This window comes from Athene cunicularia (genome assembly GCF_003259725.1).
Source record: "Athene cunicularia isolate RWA chromosome 2 unlocalized genomic scaffold, athCun1 chr2_part1, whole genome shotgun sequence".
NCBI classification, from domain to species: Eukaryota; Metazoa; Chordata; class Aves; order Strigiformes; family Strigidae; genus Athene; species Athene cunicularia.
This window is the reverse complement of record NW_020799095.1, coordinates 64,926,602-64,950,567: the sequence shown is the minus strand read 5'-3', so window position 1 is coordinate 64,950,567 and position 23,966 is coordinate 64,926,602. Positions and strand designations below refer to the sequence as shown.

The 23,966-nt window shown below is 39.3% G+C and overlaps 1 protein-coding gene across 5 annotated transcripts in view; it reads right to left on the bottom strand.

The window, feature by feature from the left end:
• The window catches only part of PIGN (phosphatidylinositol glycan anchor biosynthesis class N), a 106,194-nt gene extending 82,237 nt beyond the window's left edge, over window positions 1–23,957 (bottom strand). For 2 of the 5 annotated variants that reach the window (XM_026842985.1, XM_026842986.1), the window contains exons 1-4: window positions 23,664–23,745; window positions 8,291–8,545; window positions 4,159–4,280; window positions 2,951–3,049 (exon numbers count right to left, since the gene is read on the bottom strand). In XM_026842985.1, the coding sequence (XP_026698786.1) occupies window positions 2,951–3,049; window positions 4,159–4,280; window positions 8,291–8,517 (448 nt within the window). In that variant the 5' untranslated portion in view covers window positions 8,518–8,545; window positions 23,664–23,745. Of the gene's footprint in view, window positions 1–2,950; window positions 3,050–4,158; window positions 4,281–8,290; window positions 8,546–8,762; window positions 9,062–23,663; window positions 23,801–23,951 lie in introns of those variants that run through there. The other 3 variants (XM_026842983.1, XM_026842987.1, XM_026842984.1) reach the window with 3 other exon arrangements.
• Window positions 23,958–23,966: the final 9 nt, after the last annotated feature.

Sequence of the window (23,966 nt, the reverse complement as noted above, 5' to 3'; positions counted from 1 at the left end):
TCTGGGATGAGGAAGCAAAGGTGGAATAGAGAAGTAGAAGGAAGCTAGAAATGAAAGTGTCCCTTAGAGGCAACACAGAGCTCTACTGGGTTTGGTGCTGCCATTACACTAAGGGAAGTAACTGGAGGTGTGAAACTCCCACACCAGACACCACCTGTTTCTATTCAGACTTTTCTGGCACATTACCTCACCATCATCATCAATATTCAGATATTAGGATCAGGGATCAAATTATCACCATCTTACAATAAGATTTACGTCCTGCAGAAAGCAAAGCTGTCACTCTGCTAGCAGGGCAGGTCTGTGTCTGACAAGCCTTTCATGGCTCAGACCAGCAGGAGACTTTTGCTAGCAAATTTTGAAGGCACAAAAGAGGGGAAAAAAGAATGAAGGCACAAGGACAGTCAGGCAGTGAGCTGACAGAGCGTGGGCATCAGAGAGCTGTCAAACACAGCCAGGTGAGGAATGTGAGAAATTTTTTCTTGGTACACTGTAGGAACCAGTAACTAAGAGAGGAGACTGAGAGGTCTGTCTGTCCAGAATAACCCTGACCAAGGTTTGTCCCAGTTGTCCTCATGGTCTTGATGATACTATTCTTCATACTCAAGCTAAACAATGACCCTAGCCTTGCTGCTAGTTTCCAAGAGAGAGAAAAGGAATCTGTGGAACAAATGGCAATCTGACTGCAAAGGACTAGTATCTACTTCCCTTTACAGAAGCAACAGCCTCAGCTCCTTTTTCAGCATGGCATTTAATACTCTGACTTATCGTCCAACCTAGACCCATGACAAAACAGTATAGGACTGGACTGTTCAAGTCAAACCTCAAATTCTGGCAAGTCTAGAAGAAAATCTCAAAATTTTAAGGACCATTCTGGAAATAAAATAAGCATTTTCAAAGTACATTATTTTCAGATAATTTCAAGGTTATAATCTAAAAATACCATAGCAAATACATTAGCACACTGTAGCTTAAAGTAAATTTAACTATTAGAAATTAACACCTTTTAATCCTGCTTATGATGTAAGTTGCACACCGGTTCTAAAGGTATTTCTGACATTTTCTCAGATTAAAGCACTAATCATACAAGTCATTGAGACTTCAACAAATTTACATTTCATGCATATCTATTCTGATATTTTAAGAGATCTGTGAGCGTTTTATTTACCTTTCCTGTAGAATCCTCAACCAGTTCATTGAAATATTTATTTTATGACACAAAAAAGGACCTGACAAACATAGATAACGACAGGAAACAGGATTTTTCTCTCCTTCCCAAAAACCAGCAGGTGTTATATACTCTTCCCGCATCCAATGAAAGCAGTGAAACAGTTAATAAAATTCTGAACATTTTTTGGCATGATAGAATACACACAAGAAGAGTCCTGTGACTTCACTAATTTACAACATGGAAAGAAGGAGAGGAATTAGGCTATGCTCCCCATCTCCTTTTTGGCTTTTTTGTAAAAGTAAAGAACAAACACTTGATTCCATTTCCTTCCACACTATAAAATTTCTCCCTTTTTGGAAACTCTGTACTATAAAATCCTTTCTGTATTATAAAACTTTTCCTCTTCAGAAAAAGGGGAACTACTTTTTTTTTTTAACTAAAAGAAGTTGATCTACCCTTCTATCATGAAAAACTATGATTTGTTTTCCCATACAGCATCTACTTCTCAGATACAGTGCTGCACTAAACCTTTCTCAATTTGGAGGGATTTCCCTCCCTCTGTCAAAGAAAGCTCCATTGTTTATGAGCCATATTGAGAAACTCGGAACAAGCCATATTGAGAAACACAGCAACAGTATGGTATTACCCTCGCACATCCCTTCAGATAACATCAAGGCTTTTTCCAAGCCCTCTGCTTATCTTCTTACTCAAACAAAAACAGTAGAAGGACAAGGCTCTGGGAAATTCTTGAATTCCCCAAATATTTTCCCAAGAACATATTTCCAAAAAAGTAAATAATCTGTTCAAGGGTACTACCTATCCCTTCTCCCCAGGCATGATCAAAATATTCCCAAATACAAATTGTAATCTGAGGTCATGGGAAATTATCAGGAGATATTTTTAAATCTTACCATTAATTTATGAGGAGCAAGCAAAGGATAGAAAAGAGGGAGGGGGGTGTGGGTGTGTGTGTAATATCAAGAGAAGATGCAGAAAAGACTGGAGTTTGGAAAATGTTCAAGAACCATAAGAAATACGGTGTACACTTTTTGTAAACCAGTATTAGATTTCACTCCTATCCTGCCTATAATTTTTTTTTTAATTTGTTAATGTCAATAATTAGAACAGCATCATACACCCCTAGCTTGTCCCCTTTTCACTCCAGTCTGGTTTATTCTGAGATTATGGAAAAGGGTGTATATGCCCTCATTCTCCCAAGAACAAAATGAAATTAAACTTGGAGATCCTTTAAATGATGGAAGTGTTGCTCAGTAATCTCTGCATGCTCAAAGACCAACTGCGCTGACAAGATTTTAACACACTGCACACCATGGGAAAAAGACCTCAGCTTCAGGAATAGTCCCAGGCAGCTCCTACTTGCATACAGTTCTTCCCTTTATACATTACTGTTCTGGAGTAGAAGCAGGATAGCCCACAATAAGATACTTCTCCAACTAAGACACTCAACAAGCATGGCTGCAGTTCTATGACCCAACTCATTGGCAGCTGTATGCAGAAGAAGAAAAACTGCAGCTAGAGGCTTGCAAACAAGAGCTTTAAACATCAACCAAATAAAAATTATTAGGTCCTTTTAACTAAGGGTGTGTTTCCTTTAGTATGCTGGTAGAATTAGGTAAGGCCTATTTAAATGGAAACCTGGTATACACAAATACACAAACTGGAAATACTTCATTCACCACCTTCTCTAACTCAAAAATTGTGTCTCTATTTTACTACTTGCTAACTATGTGTTAAAGATTCACAAAATTTAAACATTACCTTTTGCAAACATTGGCAAAATATCAGGGCTTCCCCAGCTCCAAGTATATTTACTTTCATTGAAAACAGAGTCAAATTCCACTGGATTCTCCTTCCATCCTGTTAAGCAAACATTTAAATGGTATTTAAATGGGATTGCCAGAAGATCTCATTGACTGCTAAAATTGATAGTCCATACAAAATGTTGGGGGTTTTTTTAATGTTTTCTTTAGATTATTTCACAATTAACTCCACTTTGAGAGCCTTGGTTTTAGTTCCATTTCAATCTGTATCTGCAATTAGGCCCCATTCATTAAGAAGTGAGCTGGAATCCTAACCCAATCTCATTATGCAGAGCTTCAGACAAAACACACAGCTGGTTTACCTTCTAAACAGCTGAAGTTCTCCTGAATTCTAAATCCCCTGCTGTGTGAACTCAGGTTTTGGCATTTTAGGCAAAAAAATTACACACTCATATATCTTATTTCCAGCAGTCACGTTCCACCTCATCACAATAAAACCTTCAAGATCTTCTGTTTCCACGACAGAAATATAGAGATGCTCTTAACAGCAATTCCTGCCAACCCTGCATTTGTAGCAGATGTCAGAAGAATTAACCTTTTGATTGGGCACATGGACAAGATGAAGAAATTCCTCTTACCTCCCCTGTCCAAAATCAACACACAACATTACAAGTGTTCAGGCCTGGAAGCCTGGGGGAAGGCAGAAGACCATACGAAAGATCAAGTCAGTAATGCGAAAGCTTGTTCCACATTATTAACCACCAAGCATGCAATAACAACCAGCTCTGGACAAAAAACACAGTTGGGGTTTTCACTTTATTTTGCTACTGATTCTACAACTCAGCGTAGCAATGGTTCAGCTAAGACACTGCAGTTCACTTCTGGTTTGCGACATTTACTTTGCCATCTCCCATTACATCCCAAATGGTAATTAAAAACCCTGTCACATGAAGAGGTCACTCCATAAGACACTTCTGGTCTTAGACTCTGAGTGCTAAATTTTACCCTGCTACAAAATATTAAGTAAACTATTTTCATAGATATCAGTATCAAGAGTGGGAAATTCATCCAAAATTATTCTTTTCCATATAATCTTGGTATACATGACACTATGCAGGTATTTATCAACAGTCATCTAGAAGCTCAGCACAACACTGAAACACCTTATTTTGGAGGACAGCATTCAAAGCTGTAGGACCACAATACCTTTAGCAACGGCACTGACATCTTCATAAAATCCAGCTATAAGTGCAACGTGCCCTGGCCTGGATTCTGTTGGGACCCGAGTGTGAGAGATCCCCCAGCTGCCATTATTCTCTAGAATACCCCTGAAAACAGGATACAAGACAATTAATACTTATGACTTCTTGAAAGTATAACAAATTGCAGATAAAACAAGTGACAGGTAGATGTGAGGTAGGAAATGCAAAAAACCCCAGACTAAAACAGATTTTCACTACCACCTCCTGTGCAGCAAAACAAGCAGAACATTAACCTGCAAATAGTTCTATATTATAACACCCCACAGTGAACATTACTGTTGTGGCCCATCAGCACTGCAAGCAAATGAGTTTAGCTGGAGTTCTAATATGCTCAGAACTAACATACTTTTTTTTTTTCTGCTATAGCTTACTTTTTTTGCCCCTAACAGATGGTTTCTGCCTGGTGCTACTTTTCACTGTTCCCTCCATTTAGCTTGAAAGTGTCTAGTTCAATCTTCTCTTACTCATTAAATACGCTCAATCATAATTAGGTCTTGTGACCATGTCTGCCTTCATCTGTGTTGAATATCAGAAGTTGGCATCAAGAGAATTTAAAAACCACATAGATCTAAACTGCAAATCATTTCATCAACATGAAGAAAATTTATGTAAACCTTGTATTTTTTGCAATTACACCAAAGTGAAGGAGAGTAACTTCTCACCACATGTACAGAAATACATAAATTACAAATTGTCTACGGATAATGCACATACAATAGTTATAACAGATAAAAAGCAAAGGAGATAAAGGACAAAGTCCAAGTGTAAGAAACAGCCTCATAAACTATTCGTCTGCTGAAGATACGAACAGGTGGAGCCTATTGTAGAGAAGGTGGTGAGCGCTACCATATGCTGTTTTCTTGTCTCCATCTTCTGGAAGAAGAGAAAGATTCACTGCCCATTGTCAGAGCAAGAGGAGAAAGAGAAAACAAACCACACCAAGATATAGCTTCTAATAATGTTTAGGAAAAAAGCAGCAGAATCTTCTGAGGAAATTCAAAGAAGTTTCTAAGAGTCAAATCTAGTGGTAAATTGTATTTTTGGTGTTCTTAATATAAGCAACTAAATTTGCTATACTTATTGGATGTGTTTTAGCTCAAGTAGATTCTGAGATCATGCTTTATTTTAACAGAGATTTTATACAATTATTAATTACAAGATTGGTACGCTCACAACTCTAAATATATTTCTCACTAATGAAGTAAGAATCAAACCACAACGTAAAATTTCAGGCTTTATTCTAAGTTTGCAGGATTCACAGGCTGCTTCTTGGGCTTTTTTTTTTAAACTCAGACTTAACATTTTCAGGTCTACTTGAAAGCTCACAGGACTATTTGGAATAGCTGATATACTACAGTGAAAAATGTAAAAGGTGATACAGCACTCCAACATGTTATTCCTAGCTCTCATCTCAGCTAGGTTTTAAGACAAGTTGTACTGAAAAAAGTACTACTTTGAGAAAAGGATTTAAGTATTTGTTAAAGTGGTTTCTAATTTATTCTCACTGAAGACTCTGATCAACATGTATTGCACTAGCATTAGTGTAAGTTAAGACAAAAATAAACCCTTTTGGCCCTCCAGACACTTCATTGTCACAACAGGTAGGAAATTTCATTAGAATTTGATTTGTTTTGAGTTGGAAAGTAATCCTTTACCTTTGCTTTTGTGGGGCCATATCACAGAATCTGAAGTCAACAATAACACATACTAGGCAGAAAAAATATAGCCAGATAATGTTTTTTATCTGTTCAAAATTCATTTAGCTATTTTGAATTATTTCAAATACTTTTACTCAGAAGAGCCATTAATTTCCTTGACAGTATAAACATTAGCTACCTATAATAACAACGATGAATATGATGTAGTAATATGGCTGAAACATAACAAGCAAGGAAGAAAATATCTCCCCCCAAATCACCGCCACAGCAATTCAGACCACCTAGCGTCCCCTCACAGCTATCGCAAGACTGCTGCAAAACAGATTTTTCATGAATATCTCTAAAAGAAAGACTAGGTACTTGGCATATATCAGTCAGCAATCTGCTCCAAGCCTAATGGATATTTATTATTAATTTTATGTACCTATTAAAATGTTGTTTCTATTTATGCCACATTGCTACAGGAATGGTCCTTGCTCATTTAAAGATAATCTTTCCTCATTAACAATGCAGTAGTTCCCAAAGTGCCCCACCTGCATGAGAAATAATCTGGCTGTTACACTGCCTGCTATTATAAAGTGGATAAGGGACCAAACACTTTGGCACTTAGGAATGAATGTGCAAAAAAGTGAACTTTATACTAAACTAGATATACTTTGGGTTAGTATTATTGAAAAAGGAAAGCTCAGACAGAAATAACTTGGCAGAATAAAAAAGGAAACACTTAAAGCAACCAACATCTGATCTTTCTGACCTGTTTACAAAAGTAACTTATGGAAGTTGCGTAGCTCAGAGTTTTGGTGACAAAACACTGAGCCTCCTGCTTCGAAATTGGAGCACGATATGTAATAGCGCTGAAGATATGCCCTGGACTGCCTGGCCCTCCACCTTTCAGAAGGCACAACACGCCATATGCTTTTTCTTTTCATCATCGTTCACATACACATGCTTACACACGTATGCATTTATACGCATAAAAGACAATGAGAGAAATACAGATGGCACTTCAGACCCTTACTGGCATTTTATTCCACTCCATGACCTGCCAGCATTTTTGCTTATTACAAGGCAGTTCTTTCCCCTCCATTCACCATCCACTTTCACAGCAGGTGACAATGTTTTATTTCTACAGATTTTGAAATAGAAAGCCCATAACTCAACAAACAAGGTAAAGCAGAGACATCAAATGTGCAAACTTCCTAACACTGGACAAGCTAATACATGGTTTAACTTTATAATATTTCTAGATAGGCATGATAATGCTGAATGGCTGAAACTGAGTAACTCAAACCACTTCATGGCAAAAATACCCATTATAACTCTTTCCTAGTCACTACCCACCACTGCTCCTAGTGATGGGGCCATTATGGCAGTCACACCCTGTTGATGGTGCAAAAGACAACAGTTTTACTGCTATGAAGAAACTGCTCTGGACAAAGTATGGAGTCCTCTGCTAAAAGACAACATGGAAAACTCACTGATGTGGCAGACATCTGCCAATGGCAGACAGCACCTTACAAAAACACTAACAGGAAAAGCAGGTAGAATTAAACCCGTATAAGCTGGCAAGTGCTATAGCAAGGGCTCTTCAGATTTCTGTAGCAGACTGCAAATGTCCTAACAGCTTCAGAAGACTGATTATTCATGTTTGCTCTGACGTTTAAGCCCAATCAATGCTATTACACAAAAGTAGTCTTATTTAATATTATCTCTTTTCTTTTAGTCAAAGAAATTATTTGTCCTATGATCAAACAGTTATCTTGCTATAAGGAAACAGGAAAGGTTGGTGAAAATTAGTTTTAAGCACTCAAGGATATGACTTAACACTCTTTTGGCAGGATTAGTTTTTCACAGTCTTAAACCAAATCATTCTATTAAGCAATCAGACACACACTAGAGAGCACAGGGCCATGCATGCAGGAAGCGTGGAACAAATAGGAAGTGGCAGCCTGCTGTTAGATCCATTCAGGCCATCTTTTTTAATCACTCCTTAAAAACCTTCATCAGTAGCTTAGAATTAGAAGACAAGCACATTAATGAACTACTACTCCTAAAGTGAGCATCAAGGAAGCATTTTAAATTAATGACTCTGTTAGGCTTCAGAATTGGTAACATGCTGATGTGGAAAAAGTTCACACCCCTCTCAGATACTGGCTAGCTGTAGTTTTCAGAGGACAATATTGACTCAATTTACTCTGTTCATGGTTTAGCAGCTTTACTTACAACAAGGGACACCAACACAAATTCACACATTTCTGTAGAGTGTAACTTTGAAAAGTGTTACTTCAAAGGCAGAGGGAAGGCAGTACCCAAACCACCACAGCTGCCATCGTCCCTCTTGTTCTCTTTTCAACATTACACAGAGCTGCTTCCAGAAGGGAAACCTCCTGGATCAGTAGTGTTTTCAGACGGACTTACCGCAGGTAAGGTGCCTGGGGCATATTGTTGCTGTTCAATTCATACAGCGAATCTGCCCGCAGACCATCGGCAACAAAGAGTACGAGACGTTTTGCCGGAGGCAGCAGCAGAGTCTGCTGAGGAGTCATACCGTGAACCAGGGGAGAACTGAAGTAGATTTCAAAAATGGAGACCAAGAACACACAATGCACAAGGAGACCAGCAAGTATGAAGACTGGTATACCCATGGCAACAGCGGGCTGGCAAAGTCCAATGCTGAGAGGGAGTAAGAAAAAAAAGTTAAGCAGATAAGACTTATCAGAATCAATATTTATTTCATTTTCTATAGAACAGGAGTACCATAACCACAGTTATTACCCAGGATCCATAATCAATCTCTGTTTCCAACAAGCTTTTTCCCAGATGTTTTGGTCAAAAGGCACTGCACAGCTAATTCAGACTTTCAGATAGTCATTATGTCTCAGCATCTCACCTCTGGTATTTAGTGGGTTATCAGATGACTTCAAAAGACCATTGAATCAAGCCAGTTTGGCTGATATTCAGCTGGTTTTTGTTACCTACATCTGTGATAGAAGACTCTGAAAATGCGATGTCTCCAAGAACATACTACCCTCTACTGGCTGACTGCATGACAGTGTTGAGGTCTGTTCAGGCAAACGCAAGCCAAAGACAGCTAAGGAAAGTCATCCTACAGCAAACATCCACCCAGAGTTGCTTTTTCTACATTTACTATCAATTCTGGCTCATTATATTCTGCCTAGGAACAGAAAACTGCTTTTAAAGGAACAAAGTTGCTCTGCTGAGTGCAGAAAACACCAGTTGAAGGATTATTCTTCATGGATAATAATATTCTCTTTTTGAATGCTTTTTCTGCCCTGTCATCCTCTAAAGTCAGGTTAGGGATACATATATGCTTATTAACAGGTTCACTGGAAATGTACACGTCTGTCACATGTACTGAAGGGTTCATATGATGCCTACCTAAGGCAATCCAAATCAGCTAAGTGTGGGATCTGACCCTGAATGAGTCTTAGTTCTGACAAAGTACTACTAGTGCTGTCCAAGTTGCTAACTTCATTATTTAATATTAGCTAATGATCAACCATAACACCACCTCCATTCCCCAATTTAGAAAGAGATGTTCCTAACAGCCTGGGAGGTTCAGATATTCAATTACCCCTATAAATACAAGCCTCTCTAAAAACAACTCTGTTTCAGAATCTAGTTAGTGCTTCTAAAGGACACTTTATAAGTTCATCTTGTTACTTACAGATTCCAGTAGCTGGACAGACACAGACAGCCACTACATGGTAAGACTATTATTCTTATCAAAGAAAGGAAAAAGGCTTCACTACCACATAACCTTAACTCTGAACAAAACTCTAAAAGATGTTTTTTAAAATAAAAATTTTAAAGGGCCAGGAAAACCAGACAACCCCCCCCCACTAATAAGATTTTAAAGTTAATATATATTATGACTAATCCAAAGAAAATTCAGATCTGTATGCAACTTAAACATAACTTCCAATTCCACTCATTTTCCCTGCTGAAACAAAGATGCAACAACTCCAGTCCTCATCAGAAACATTAATATAGTAATTTTGCATTTTAGAGATTTGGTGAGAAAACCATGGAACAAGATTGAGATAAATATAACGTTTCAAGAAGACACATAGTAGTCACGCTTAAGTAATCAAAGAGAAGCTACTTTTCATTAATCAGAACTTACATGCTGTTATGTCTACAAGTGAGATTCCAAGAGACTTGGAATATTTGTAAATACCAGTTTGTTTATTTTTTATTTTTCAGTACTCAGGGCTCCTGCATGAATTTAAATACATGAAATCACAGCCACAGAAATACCATTAAGTTGAATGCCAGACCTCATTTTATTCAGATTTATCTTCCACAGGGCTTTTTCTTCTGATGTAGTTGTGTTTGATAAGAGAAAGCAAACTATACACGCCTTAAACTGATGAGACTAGAGACCCTACTAAACAAAGCAGTTAGTTCAGATACTTGCTGTGGTATACCCCCAGTGCTATAATTCTACAGCTCAACATATTCTAATTTTTTCTAATTAAAGTATTAGTCACCTAATCTGTTTTCAGCACCAGCTATTTCTCTTTGCTTTAACTCTCTCCAGGCCTGAGCCCTTGGCTTGCAGAAAAAGGAGTGCAATCAATACAATTCAAATTTAATGCTGTCATAGACTATAGTGATCTACAGAATTAATTTTTAAAAAGAGAGACTTTTTTTGCAACCACAGTTTTACTACATTACAGTAGACTATTCATCTGGGTACATTTCCCACTGCTCATCACCACCAGATGACTTCAAGACAGGCAGCTCTCAGTGCACCTGCTTCTACCACACACCTTACAGCCACTCCTTAGCTTACATCGCTCCTTTAATGCATGACTTTGTGTATCATCACTGTAACATAACATCTTTAAGAGCATCTTATTCTCATACTTACACTTACAAATAGCTCCTGACTGCATCTCAGCTGAATGCCAGAGTGGCTCCTGGTACCTTTCCTAATGGCAGTCTTGCTTTCAAAATACTAAGCCACTGGGCAAGCTGTTGCAAACAAGCACTCATCTGAGCCTGGAGAAGGCTCCAACTCAAAGAACAAGGTTTAAATACAGTCTACAGCAATTCTAGAGAGGCACCAGTGACCTTCTACACCTTTTCATCTTGACCAAGTTACAACTAAACTTGGTCATTGCCAACCCAAAGTGACTAAAGTTTAAAACAGATAATTTTGCGAAATACAACCTCTTCAAACATCCAAAGTACCATGGAAGGCCAAAACATTTCCAGTAACTGGTTTTCAGTGGAAAAGGAAGTTATCACTGTCTGGATTTCTCTGGGACTTCCAAACCAAAGCACCTATTCTACCTCTGTAGGACAAACACCTAATATGAGGCTTTTTTGGGTCCAACTTTCCACAGGTCCATTCCCAACTCAGTGTCTGCTCCTCTCAACACATGCTATGTCCCTTGGTACAGATCTCAATTTTTTCTCAGCCTGCAACTGATACATATTTGACTATGGAAAAGGCAAAAGAAAAGCAAGCAGGCACGTGGATGGATGACATTTCTTGTAGAGATCCTCTTCTCTGACAGCTGAACGGGGCCGGCAGGAGCTATCTGACAAAGCAGAGCAGTGAGACTGTATCAGAAAACAATGACGCAACCATGCACATTAGTCCTCTCAAAGAGAGATGATGCTCAGGGGAACGGCAAGGCTTGGGTCCTTGAATGCAGTTAAGTTTCTATTTTAATCCATGATACGGAAACATTAGTTTGCCTAAAAGGTATGGCAACATGAATGAAAACGGACAAGTTAATTACCAGAAAGCTTTTTCCTAAAGACTGAAGACAGCCACTGGCTGCCTCTGACAGCCACTGCAACAACCATACATATGGATCAGTTTCTGAGCACCCCTAGTGCAGATAAAAAGGTAACAAGAAAACACAATCAGTCACTCTTATTCACTGAATTACAAAATTACTTATTAGACACCTGACAAATACATCTGGAAAACAGATTCAGTTATTAATGAAGTATTCCCTGACCAAAAAAATGCCTTCACTAGGCTCTTCTGAATGTACAAGTACCACCATCTAAGACAGATATGGGTGGAGGACAGTTGAACAATAGGCTGAAATAGCCCCTTCCTGTATAAAATTCAGTTTGCATTTTAAGAAAGAGCTTGTGTAAGTGATCCCTTGGTGTGCAGAAACAGGTCTTGGCTGATACTCGTTCACTTCTTGGCTGAATTTTTCTCAACTGGTACTTCACACAGCTCTTCTGACTAAAAAAAAGCCAGCAAGACAGGAAGTCAAAGAAATCAAAAAGAACAGAGGTACCATTCAGAAGTCTTCTCCAGTTTGCACCTACACTGGTAAGAAAAATGAGGGTGCTTTACTACTCCTAGAAAGAGAGATAAAGCAGTCACCCCAGCTACAATCTATGTTAAGGTTGACAGAGCTGACAAGGCCAGACCACCAACATTTCACTATCAACATCAACATTTAATTACAAACTTCTGGATTTCAAATGTTAGAATATATGTCCTACAAATAAGAGGACAACCCTCTTTTCTAATAGGGAATGCCAAAGTCACCTGAATTCACATTTGCAGGTATTTAAGCTTCTTGAATCTAGGATGGGGTACTACCTTTCATTCTGCTGAGGAACAAGATAATTTTGTCCATGCATTTCTAGCTACTTGATATGAGAAGTCATTAATTTAAAGGATGTCAAGGCAACAGAGAAAAAATATCTATTCTTGAAGCAGCCATCCACCCCCCAGAACCTTACTATTAAAAAATGATTGACCATGGATCACTGAACCATGAAAGGTAAGCCATCAAGGAAGAAAGTGAAGGTAAAATACAGAGGGACCTCTGGGATTTGTCAGTGGACCTCCATAGAAAAGGAGGATTAATGCTAAGCAATGTTTGTGCTGTGTAATTGCAGCTACAAGTGTTTGTGGCACAAACAGAAGAAAAAGATAAGTATCTCTCATTTCAAGTGTAAATTGACACTTGGGGTCATCTCTCCTCCATTGCACTCTTACATGAAGGGCCATCAATACAGAAAGGGAAAGCTAAATATTTATCTTGAAAATATCCTCTTCTTACAGGATCTGGACACAATCTTCATGAGTCAGTAAAAAGAGATACAGGAAAAATGAGATTTGTGGCAAAACCTCAGTGTAGATCTCCTGGGACATCTGAGGTTTTCTGCCTATGATATGCTCTAGCATTACCCCTTTCCCCCACACCTATTTCCAAGAGAAGTGGAATCATTACATAATCTCTGTTCTCAAAGATGCAATGCAAGGTCTCAGGCTGCAAGTCCAAGGAGGGATGTCACTTAGCAGACGACACAGCCTTCACATAACTAGTGCAAGGAACAGCTGGAACTAGTTGACAGCACCTCTAAATTTGAAAATGCACAGATCTTCACTCAGCCAAGTCCTTTGCCATAGAGAGACCTCTTCCACTCCTCTTTTCTTCCCCCTTTGTGCTTTTGCATCACCATTTGACAGGGTGGTTCCAAAGCCAGTCTGAACCTGCAGGTCTAATGTGTGAACAGGAGGCTGAACAGGATCTTGTAGCTGTTCTGACAGGCCTGTCAGCAGCAGGAGAAGCTGCAAATAGAAGCAGCAGTATCAAACTCCTTGGTGCCCAGCAGCCTTCTGGCATGCTTCTCTGGCTGGGAAGAGGAGAAAGCAGATCACCCAGTAATATTTGGGTGCTCTGACATCCCTCACCTACAGTGTCTACTCTCAAGCCTTCTAGGCACAGAGAAAGCACAGCCAGCACTGTGTATGCATCTGCCCTAGCAGGAAACGTGCTTATCTATGTACTATTTCTCTGTATCTCACATGAGACAGAAATTAAATCCAGCTTCTACAGGATATCATGCAAAGGAAAAAAAAGAGAAGAGCCCCTTAGTTTTCTCTTCCCCATTCTGTTAACAAAGGTCATGATGAGCACATTTCTCTGTAGAGACTGGTGCTTGATGGTTCAAGGCAGAAACCTCTCAAGGCATGCTAAAGAAATAACAAGGATAAAAGGAAAAAAGTGGATTAAACACTACCTTATAAGAAAAAGCAAAAGCCACAGCCCGTCAAGAGAAGAAAAACAGAAGTGTATTAAGCACACACACACACCCCCCCTTCAGTTTGGAGGACAAGGAGCCAGATCTAAGTATTTATTACTAGTACAAAAACATCTCTGCCCTCAGGTGCCTGACCATCAAAAAAGTGGATAAACAAACTGTCACTTGAAAATATATCTTACATCTTTCTGTCAAGAAAACTTAAGTCAAGGATATCTCAGCGTTTTTGTGTCCTCTGATATTTTGAGACAATCTCTTAGCAAGTGACTTAGCACGCTACCTCACACAGTCCTTATTTTCACAAATCAAGTCACAAGCTTTGCCCAAATCCTGACTGCATCATTTGACTTAATTCTGTTAAGCCATTGCCTATCACACCAAGAGGAGAGAAAAAAAGCTTCTAATCTTGTAAATAATAGAGGAGCATGTTGCAACCTACTTGCCACATGCCACTTCTCACTGCCCATTCAAACATAGCACATGTTATGTAATACAGTTCAGACAGGCAATTCACCTCCTCTGCAGACTCAGCCCAACTAGTAAACTATGTATCAAACTCAGATTTATTATTTTCTTTCCATATTTTTTCTCCTGTCATCACCCTCTAAACTAAAATACAGAGCCAATAATGATACTGTCCAACCTCCAGTATGTCAGAATTTAAACTATCACAGTAAGATATTTTTTGTTTAAATAATTTGGAGCCAACACCATAAAGCTGAGTGGATTCTTAAATAAGGACTCTTTTCAGATTCTTAACATAAAAATACTACAGATCCACCAAGCTACTCACTGCCTGTTAAATACAAGTTGTGCATGTGAACAGAGCAAGTAGAAAATTAGCACTGTCCTGGGTAGGCGGAGGGCTTCACTAGACTTCAGAACTTCTCACTTTATTAGATGTTGTATATTACAGTGAAGACAGTGAGCAGATGCAAGGGAGAAATCATTCTGAGACACAAGAAGGCAGAGCCAGCAAGCCAGCAGACACCTTTCTTAAAGTCTAGGAGATTAAAGAAAGAAAAGGAGCAAGGACCTCCTGACTGCAATTATTTTTCCAGAATAAAATGATTCAAACAGATTAGAACAGGGTTTTTTGGTTGGGTTGGGTTTTTTTGTTTTGTTTTGTTTTGGGTTTTTTTTGGTTCCCCCCCCCCCCGAAGCCTCAAAGATAAAGTTCAGCTCCCAGCTGGTGGCAGGTGGGATCTTCATCTTTCTTTGTAGTCACACCTATCAAAACACTACCAAAATATCATCTGCAAATTCCCCACCAACAGCCATGTCAGTGTGAGGACTAAACCACTGCTACAGTGGCAGGGGTGCAAGACATCTGCAATGACCCACTTAAGCCCAACCATGAGAGACAAGAAGCAGGCAGTTTATTTCACATGGGCTTTTCCCTCTGCAAGTTGATCCATAACTTGCTGACAAAACTTTTTCTTTTTTTTTTGACTCATGCCACAGAAGCTACATCCATAGCCCCAAGCTGGATCAGGTCCCCCAGCGCTTAACAGGAAGGCTGACATAATTAAGTGCAATCCTCTTTTTTTCCAAAGTAATCTACATCTAAACTGCATTCCTCTGAAGTTATAATCTCTCAGCATTATTTATAAAGCAAAGAAACCCATACTTGTACCACATTACAAAACAGTTCTTCATGAGAAATGTAACATTTTCCATTTATATTTTTCTTTCTTCACATATGCAATAAAACATAGACAAAATACTACATGGAATATGCCCCATTGGCAGGAATATTTTTTTAAGGATAATAAAGTGTCAAGACAGGAAGCTCAAGGTACATTATTCATTTCTTTTAAAGACACCATCCTTCACTAATACTGTCAAGTCTGTTGGTTAAGATGAAGAAAATCCATTGGAAATGCATTTTCAATAAGCATCAATGGCCTCGGTAAGTATCTTTTACAGAAAAAAGAAACGGATGGGAATGTCTGCTATGTTTCTGGCTAATACATTTTTCACCTAAACAGTGTTGTGTATTTTGTAATTTAAACTGTCAAAGTGGTGACTGTACAATTTGTCCATACATAAAAAATGATCCTTTTGCTTAGGGCAGGGGAGTAAAGTGGAAGTTGTGTGGCCTGACAGTATTTTGCATAGTATAGCAATTATACATCATCTAAGATGGTACTAGCAGTCCTTAACATACTCTTTTACTAGTGATAATTTTTAGAGTCAAGAAATGCAATCAAGTAATTTCTGCTGTCACAGCACATACACCTACTAACTGCACAAATTAATTTATACAAGAGGTTTACCAGTCTCAGAATAACACTCTCTCATATCTTTACACACCACTTAAACATAGGAAACCCAAAACCCGCATCTTGACTTCATTGTATAATCATACAATGAACAGAAGTGGGATAATGATAAAGTCCCTTTTACTTGTTTCCAAAATTTCATTTTCTATCTCTATTGAGGCATAACATGCTCTGCCAGACAATGGAACTGCAACTACAGTACCTCCACTTGCTCTTGCACCAAAGTGGCTTTTTTAATTCAAACCATCTGTTTAAAATTATATTCAACATCTTAACTGAGCATTTTAGGGATAATAACAAATGACAACTGTTTTAAATTTTAAATGTGGTTCAGTAAAGAACATCCAAACCTGAGGCAAAGAGCTCAAAGAATATTTAATTTTCTTTTTAACATCAGTTGAAAACCAAAATTACTTTGCCTGCCTAGAAAAGTCTCTTCTGTCAAAACTTTTCAAGGGGAAATCTGACTATGGCCTGCAAGGCACCAACAAAACATGAAGTGACCTAATACTTGAACATACTGCAAAATCAGTTACCCTGATGTCAGCCTACACATTTTTCTCTGAACTATCCTGTAAACATGGAAAGTCATATCCACAATTCTCCCAGGCACAAAAACATATTCAAGAACAACACTGACAACAGGATACCACTGACAAAGAGAACAAAGGTAGTTCTTTAAGTAATGTTCTTTAAGTAATGATGACTGCTTTGAGGCATGACAGAGAAAACAAGAGCATCACCCTTTGGTAACACTTGTTAGACAAGTGGAAAAAAAATGAAGAGTAGAAATTCAGTATTATATCTGCTCAGTATGCAGACAGCTAGAAATTCAGAACTCAGAAAAAGCAAAACCCAACAATAAACCCTGAGCGGTTTTGCTGTGAAACAGCTATTTCACTGGGCAAGAAGCTTTTGGGGACCTATGCCTGTTTTCAAAAGGTATTTGTAAATCTTCTTGGGTATTTCCCGACTTCCGAGTCATTCAGCAATACTCTAGCAGCAAGTCTTCTTCACGCACCACTGTTCTACACGTTAACATAATATTTCCATCTCAATATGAACTGTTTCATTTTTTTTTTGTGCTGTCACAAATATCATGCATTACTTGACTTTCTCTTGCAAAAACTAAGGCCTTTTTTTTCTGTCATTGTTTTTTCTTGCCCATTTAGAGACCTTGTAGACAGATTTTTCATATTACAAGTTTTGTGGAATACTTTTGGGGAAAGAACATCAGCCTTAGTGTCTAACAGAACCCAGTCCACTGAATTCCACGCCTGCTAGTGTCAAGGGACAAGTGGCACTTAAGAGAACACAAGTGCATGGAAGACAGATTGCCACAGCAGTCTTGCTGTCTCATTGGAGCCCTCCCTGACAAACCAAGCCTGAAGGCCCCCTGAGAGATTTTTAAAGAGATTTGCAATAAAGCAAATGCAGTGATACAAACAACACAGTTCTTCCCTTTAGCAATAAAAGGGACAAGGATCAAACTCTTTGAAGTCATACAATAAATATTAACATAGAGCACACAGGGAAAAGGATGGAAAAAGAACAACTTTCAGATGCATTGAGCTTTGCAGAACCAGGCTGCAAATATATTCTGTATACACACAAAGAAGAAAACACCCTCTGACAAAAAAAAAACCAATCAGTGCTTAAAATATGTTCCATAGAAGCTAGTATAAGAAAGGTTAAAAAAAGCTGACAGAAGTTGTTTGTCTTTTATTAAGTCACATTTTCTTACCAATATCAACTATTACAGATAAACAAGAATTATGTCAAGCATCAACAAGCCACATCTGTTGAATCTTGCACATAAGCCTCTGAATGCCAATTTGCCATCAGCTTCAGTTCAAAGGAAAAAAAAGACTATAAGACAACCTTCAAAGCACACAGCAATACTTTTAATGAAAAGAATAGAGAAGTCAAATGATCAATTTGTAGGTTCCCACCCTTTCAAAAACACTTTTTAAAAAAAAGACTTTGGAGCTTTTGTGTTCAAAAGTGCTATTTAATTATGCTAGTCAGTTGAATATAATGTATTCTACTGAATACTGTTCAACTGGCTAGCATAATTGATATTTTAAATATCTTTACCTACCCAACTTTAGTTCAGAGAAAAGTTGACACAGATAGAGGTAAGCTAAGTTTCCTGCTGAGAACAAAAACTCATTTAAAACCCGAGGTGAACATACCCAAGGAAAACAATTCAAATGGGAGATGCATTATACAACACAACTCATCAGTGAGCAGAGCCGAGACGAGGAACCTGTGAGTGCAGAGGGGAGCGATGGCCATTGCCCTCCCGGGACAGGGACACGCAGCCCCACCCCACTCTCACCCGCGGCAAGCGGGCGCTCTCCAGGGTCCTGCACCACTCCCGGGCCCCACCAATCTGATCGTGCTCGCAGGTGCGACCCAGTGCTCAGCACCATGACAGAACAAGTCCCTGGGAAACCCCACCCTGAAAACACGGTGTCAGGAAGTAATGCTTTGTCATAAGGAAATAAGCACAAGGGGGAAAAATATCCACAGTATCTTCAATCACTAAATGAAACAAACTATTTTAAAAAATGCAGTTCATAGAATCATAGAATGGTTTGGGTTGGAAGGGACCTTAAAGATCATCCAGTTCCACCCCCCCTGCCATGGGCAGGGACATCTTCCATAGATCAGGTTGCTCAGACTGTCAAGTTGTAAAGTGCAGAAAACCACTAAAAGGATGGATTACATCACCTTCAAGAGAGCATTCAACTTCTCTAGTAATGTAAGTATACACAGTATTTGTCCAAGGATACTCTGAGGTCTAGTAAGAAATCTTTATGCAAAGGAGTCACCTCCTCCTTAACTCTTCCACTAGCAGCCATAGTTGCAAGGTGTTCACACAGAAAGCATTTTCCTAAGCATGCATAAGACACAAAACCCACTCAAATTACCAGTTACTGAAGCCCTAAATACTTCCATTCACTTTAGAACAAAGTTCTTTTTGTTTCTACAGCAATCTCTAAGAAAGTAATTAGCATTCATTATCATTTATATCAACTTGTAAACATTCTCTTTTGAAACCCTGTGAGTGATATTTGGTTTTAAGACAAAGTCACTTTTCATTTCTATATGACACCTTTATTTTTCAGCTGCTGACTGACTCTAATAACTAACAGAAACAGGAAATGCTTCCCGGAAACAACCAGTATTCTGCGTCCTCTGCAATGTGGGGCACTGCTGATTTAAAATTAAAGCTCCCCATCACTTTTGAAAAAAAAAAAAAAAAATTGCAATAGTTTAAGAGCTCAGGGAGAAAGACAAAAACTGTTAGACAAGAGACCCAGAAACCTGAAGAACAGAGGCAACATCTCTCTAGTTCTCATATTATGTCTTCCCCCTACAAATGAAGAATCATTTGTAGTTTCCTGATCTCTCTGCCAGCAAAGAGAGGGGAGCAATACAACACAGGTAGAAGAATACAAAGATTATACAATTACTATTATGAGAGAGACACAAAATATAGTTTCATGTCAAGAACGCAAAGGAAAAGTCCACCTATCTTAGTATGTGCTCTCAGGGAGGACACAATCATCTAGTTTGGAGATGACAGAAAAGTCACTGCTGTGTAGCAGTTACTCACCTGTATTCATACAAATTTGCTTGTAATTAAAAGCATGTTTTTCCAAAATATTTAAGACTAGCAAGGGAAATACATTTTATCAGGCTTTGCTACAAAAGTAGCTGACATGTGAGTAGCAGTTAGAAAAATAAGAGGTCTTCAATCACAGATACTGCAAGGACAACTAAGCCAGTACAGCTGCAGAGAACTGTCCTGTCCTCCTCTGCTCCTACCCTCTATTTCCATGTCAAACCGCCTCCTTGGGTTGGCACAGCCATCTGTACAACAATAGTCTAGCTGACCTGAAGTGCTAAGGCTTGGACAACAAGCCCAAGCCAGAGTTGACCTATAGATGAATCCTGTGTATTTTATAACTGAAAAACATTGTGCTAGTAGGTATTGTACTAAGTTATAACAAATCACCTATTCTGATGTAAAAAGTGCTAAAACATTGAAATACTGAAGCCTGAACAACAGTGCCAAAGCCGAAGCTGCTAACTTGTTATGTAATCATTAACAAAGTACGTAAACGCGCTAGTGAGAGATGCAGCTTAGACAAAATATAATCAGGAGTGAGGAGAGAATGTATCCAACTTCCCTTGTTTAGCCTTGTTCAAGGCTGAGAACCCAAGTGTTTGGCCTTGTTAGAAACTTCCTTGGTTTTCCCCCGAGCCCTGGCCAGGCTTTGGGTAGAATCCAACAGGAGAATGAAACCAGAAATTTTCTGCTCAAAACAAAGGTCCCAGCTATTCCGGCTTGTCGATCTCTGGTATATAAGGCTGGACCCGCTCACAGTGACTTTGGGTGCCTCACCTATGGGTGGACGCACCGCGTAGGATTTCCCACTTGCCAGGACAGGCTCTCCAAACCCTCGCTGTAACCAGGGCTCCCCAGCCACCCCGGGTCTGGATGATGATAATATATCCAAGTGGTGATGTAGTTTTCTTAATCTCTATTCTCTCTCTCGTGTATTAATGACCCTGTATTTTCCTGTTTGCTGCTTTAAGTGCACTATTCTATTTTTTTCTTACTGCATGCTTTCTGTATTACACTGTTACATTACTTGGTTATCACTAGTAAAACACACCTACTCTTTTCACTCTGGTGTCTGAGTTTAATTGGTATCCTTAATCAGCAAAACAAGACTGGAGAATGAAATCAACCAAAAATAACCTCCACGAAAAAAAAGGAAGAGCAAAGCTAACTTTGCTGTAGTTTAGTTCCCCAGTATAATTCCCGAAACAAACCTCTGAGTTGGTACCAGGACAAGACTACACTTCCTCCCAACAACAGTGCTAAGTCAGCATGTTCAAAGCAGGTCCTCCGACTCCTAACTTCGTTCTCCGAAGTCTGCATCTCACACGCCTTGTACTCCTTTCACTAACACCATAGTTTATTGCATGACTTCCTCTACAGGTCATCTCAAACCTCTATCATATATCCCCCTTACATTTGAACATGATTGAAGAACAGCGGGCTGTATAAGGAAAACAAGGGGGGTTTCGCAAAACTGTACAAATACTAAATTGAAGAGGAATCAGGTGAATCACGCAACCCTCAAAAGCACAGAGCAGGAGCATGGAGTCAGCACAGCAACATCTCTGCAGGTTGGCCAATGCTTCTGCAGCAATGGGAATAAACAAGACCTTTTCAATGTCAGGCATTAAAAACCAGCCCAAGTCTTGACCTCCACAAAGATTCAGTAAAAGGCACAAATTCAGCCAAAACACCTTTTAATCTGAATTTAGTACCTTTAGACCTCAGAGGTCAATAATGATTTTACAATGACCATTTTCATGCTCTGCTTTAGTGCATTGTTTCCCTTCCCCATCTACACTGTCCTTTACCCTGGTGAGGGATTGCAAGACACACCATCTTTGAGTGGTCTATTACCCTCTACAGCAGCTTTCTGTGCAGACTACATTTCCAGACAACACACTCTATCTTCCAGACTAGGGAGAATGAAGCCCAAGCAATTCATTACTCTAGTGTTTGTGGTGTCATAAAAGGCCGTATCTTTTATCCCCAAATTATGTCTCCTCACCCAACTGTACAGCATTTTCTCACAAAAACATAATACACACACCAAGCTTCAACAAGTTTTCTGAAATACTCCTTAGGCTCTGAGTGTGTTTGCTCACTTTATTTTTGATGGTGGGCTTCCAAATAGCCATTGTTCACAGTAATGCTTCAAAACAACCATTTTAGAGGTAGAAAAACACAGCCAAACTTTGATTCAAAGGGATTTTGGGGGGTTGTTCTATTTAATTTAAGCCCTCATCTGTCTTCATGGGACATCATCACATTTTTGGTGAGACTGAAAATATTTGGAGGAGCCCCTTCACACTGCTATACTCATTTTACTTCAAATTCCAATTTAACAAACATTTTTAAAAAATCAGTTTCTCTGGGTAAAGCTACATCTTAATATGCAAGTAACTATTAACTACTGATATAAGCTATTCTTGTTAAAAAACATGCTCTAAAAAAACTGGGAGACAGTTCCAGAGAAATGGCAGAGATCTTTAAGCACAAGCTACCAAGGTAGTTTCCTTCAAGGAAGGACACTTTCTTCAGGGTTTGATACCTTCCTTGTCCAGTTTTCTTCTCAGGTCTCTCAAAACAATACCCCTTTAGTATACCATAAGTAACTGTTCTTAAGAATATTGTTAAAAATACGTTTCTCTCCCTTCAGTCCTCAGCTCTGGAATACACATTTCAGTTGTGTTAACTTTATCCCAGCCATCCATAAACTATTTTGGAGCAACTGAGTGACATCTCTAAATATTTTAGTTTCAGCAATCCAAAAAAACCTTTTTTTTAAGTACTGAAGCCGAGGACTACTTTTACTTTATTTCAGGCGAGGAAGAGTTAAAAGAGTTAGTCCTTACTGTAACAGCACACAGAAGCCGGCAGAAACGAGTGCCTTAAAGGAAAGGCAGAATTTAGCGTTTGAACGATCTTTGAACGACTTCGAGTCACATGTAAACACTGACGATCGCCGCTAGAGGCTGCCACAGGACACCTGTAAATTTTTCCCTCCATTTTAAGGGAAGCGGCACAACACCGGCATATCAACTATTATCAAGTTGATACTTAACATGCTTTAACTCTCCAAAGAATAAAGGAAAAAGCAAAAGATTTCTTTAAGGGTTCTTAATTCCACCGGAACACTAAAAGTAAAATACTTTTGTTCTTATTTTTATTGAGGACTGAGTCGAATTTTAAAGCACTTTCAATATACCACCATTTTACTTTATGCTAAAATCAGGTCACACTCCACAGCTCGTTCTGTATAACGACAACATAAAACTGTTAATTAGTAAAAAACCCTCAAAGTTTATTATACAACAGAATGCAAATTTTTTTACAAAAATTTATGCAACTTAAAATCAAAAGGAAAGCATAAGTCTTCTATAGCATAGTATTGATATGAACAGAATAGTTTGCAATTTCAGTACTGAATACTGTTTCTAGATTTCAGTATCACTGCAAAATATTACTATTTTATTACTGCATTTCAGCCCCAATGTTGCTCTCAGTAAAGCAAATAACTCCTAGTGAGACAAACAGAGCTCCTGTTAATGAGAACGGGGCATTATTTTCAAACAAACAGAACAGAAACCAAGGCTGACCCTGCTCTTTTATCATTTCTAGTGAACTGAACTTCTTTCAGCAGCAAACATCAAATGTTGCTACACTGACTTCGAGTTTCTTACCAGGTCACACACAAAGCAACATCTTTACATCATCATTTGAAAACTGACCGCATCACACTTTCAAGTACACAACTTACTACCACCTGAAGTCGCGCCCTCCCTAGTTTAAGGCCTATCACGCACACCTGATGCTGGACGATGGCTCACGCCCACCGGGGCAGCAGGGCTCAGGACGCACAAGCACCCGCCCGGCCCGGGGGCCCCACACTGTCCCGGCCAACGCAACCAGGGCATCGAGCCAGCCGACAGGAGCCTTAGAGCCCGAGCCCCCGAGCCGAGCCCCGCACCCCTGACACCTCCGGCTGTGCGGCCCCCGCGAGACGCGCAGATCGGCCGAGACCCCAAGGGCCGGGGGGCGCACTCCTGTGCCCACCCCCACAACCGGGGAACCGGCGCAAGCCCGCGAAACCGACCCGGCAGCGGCCCCC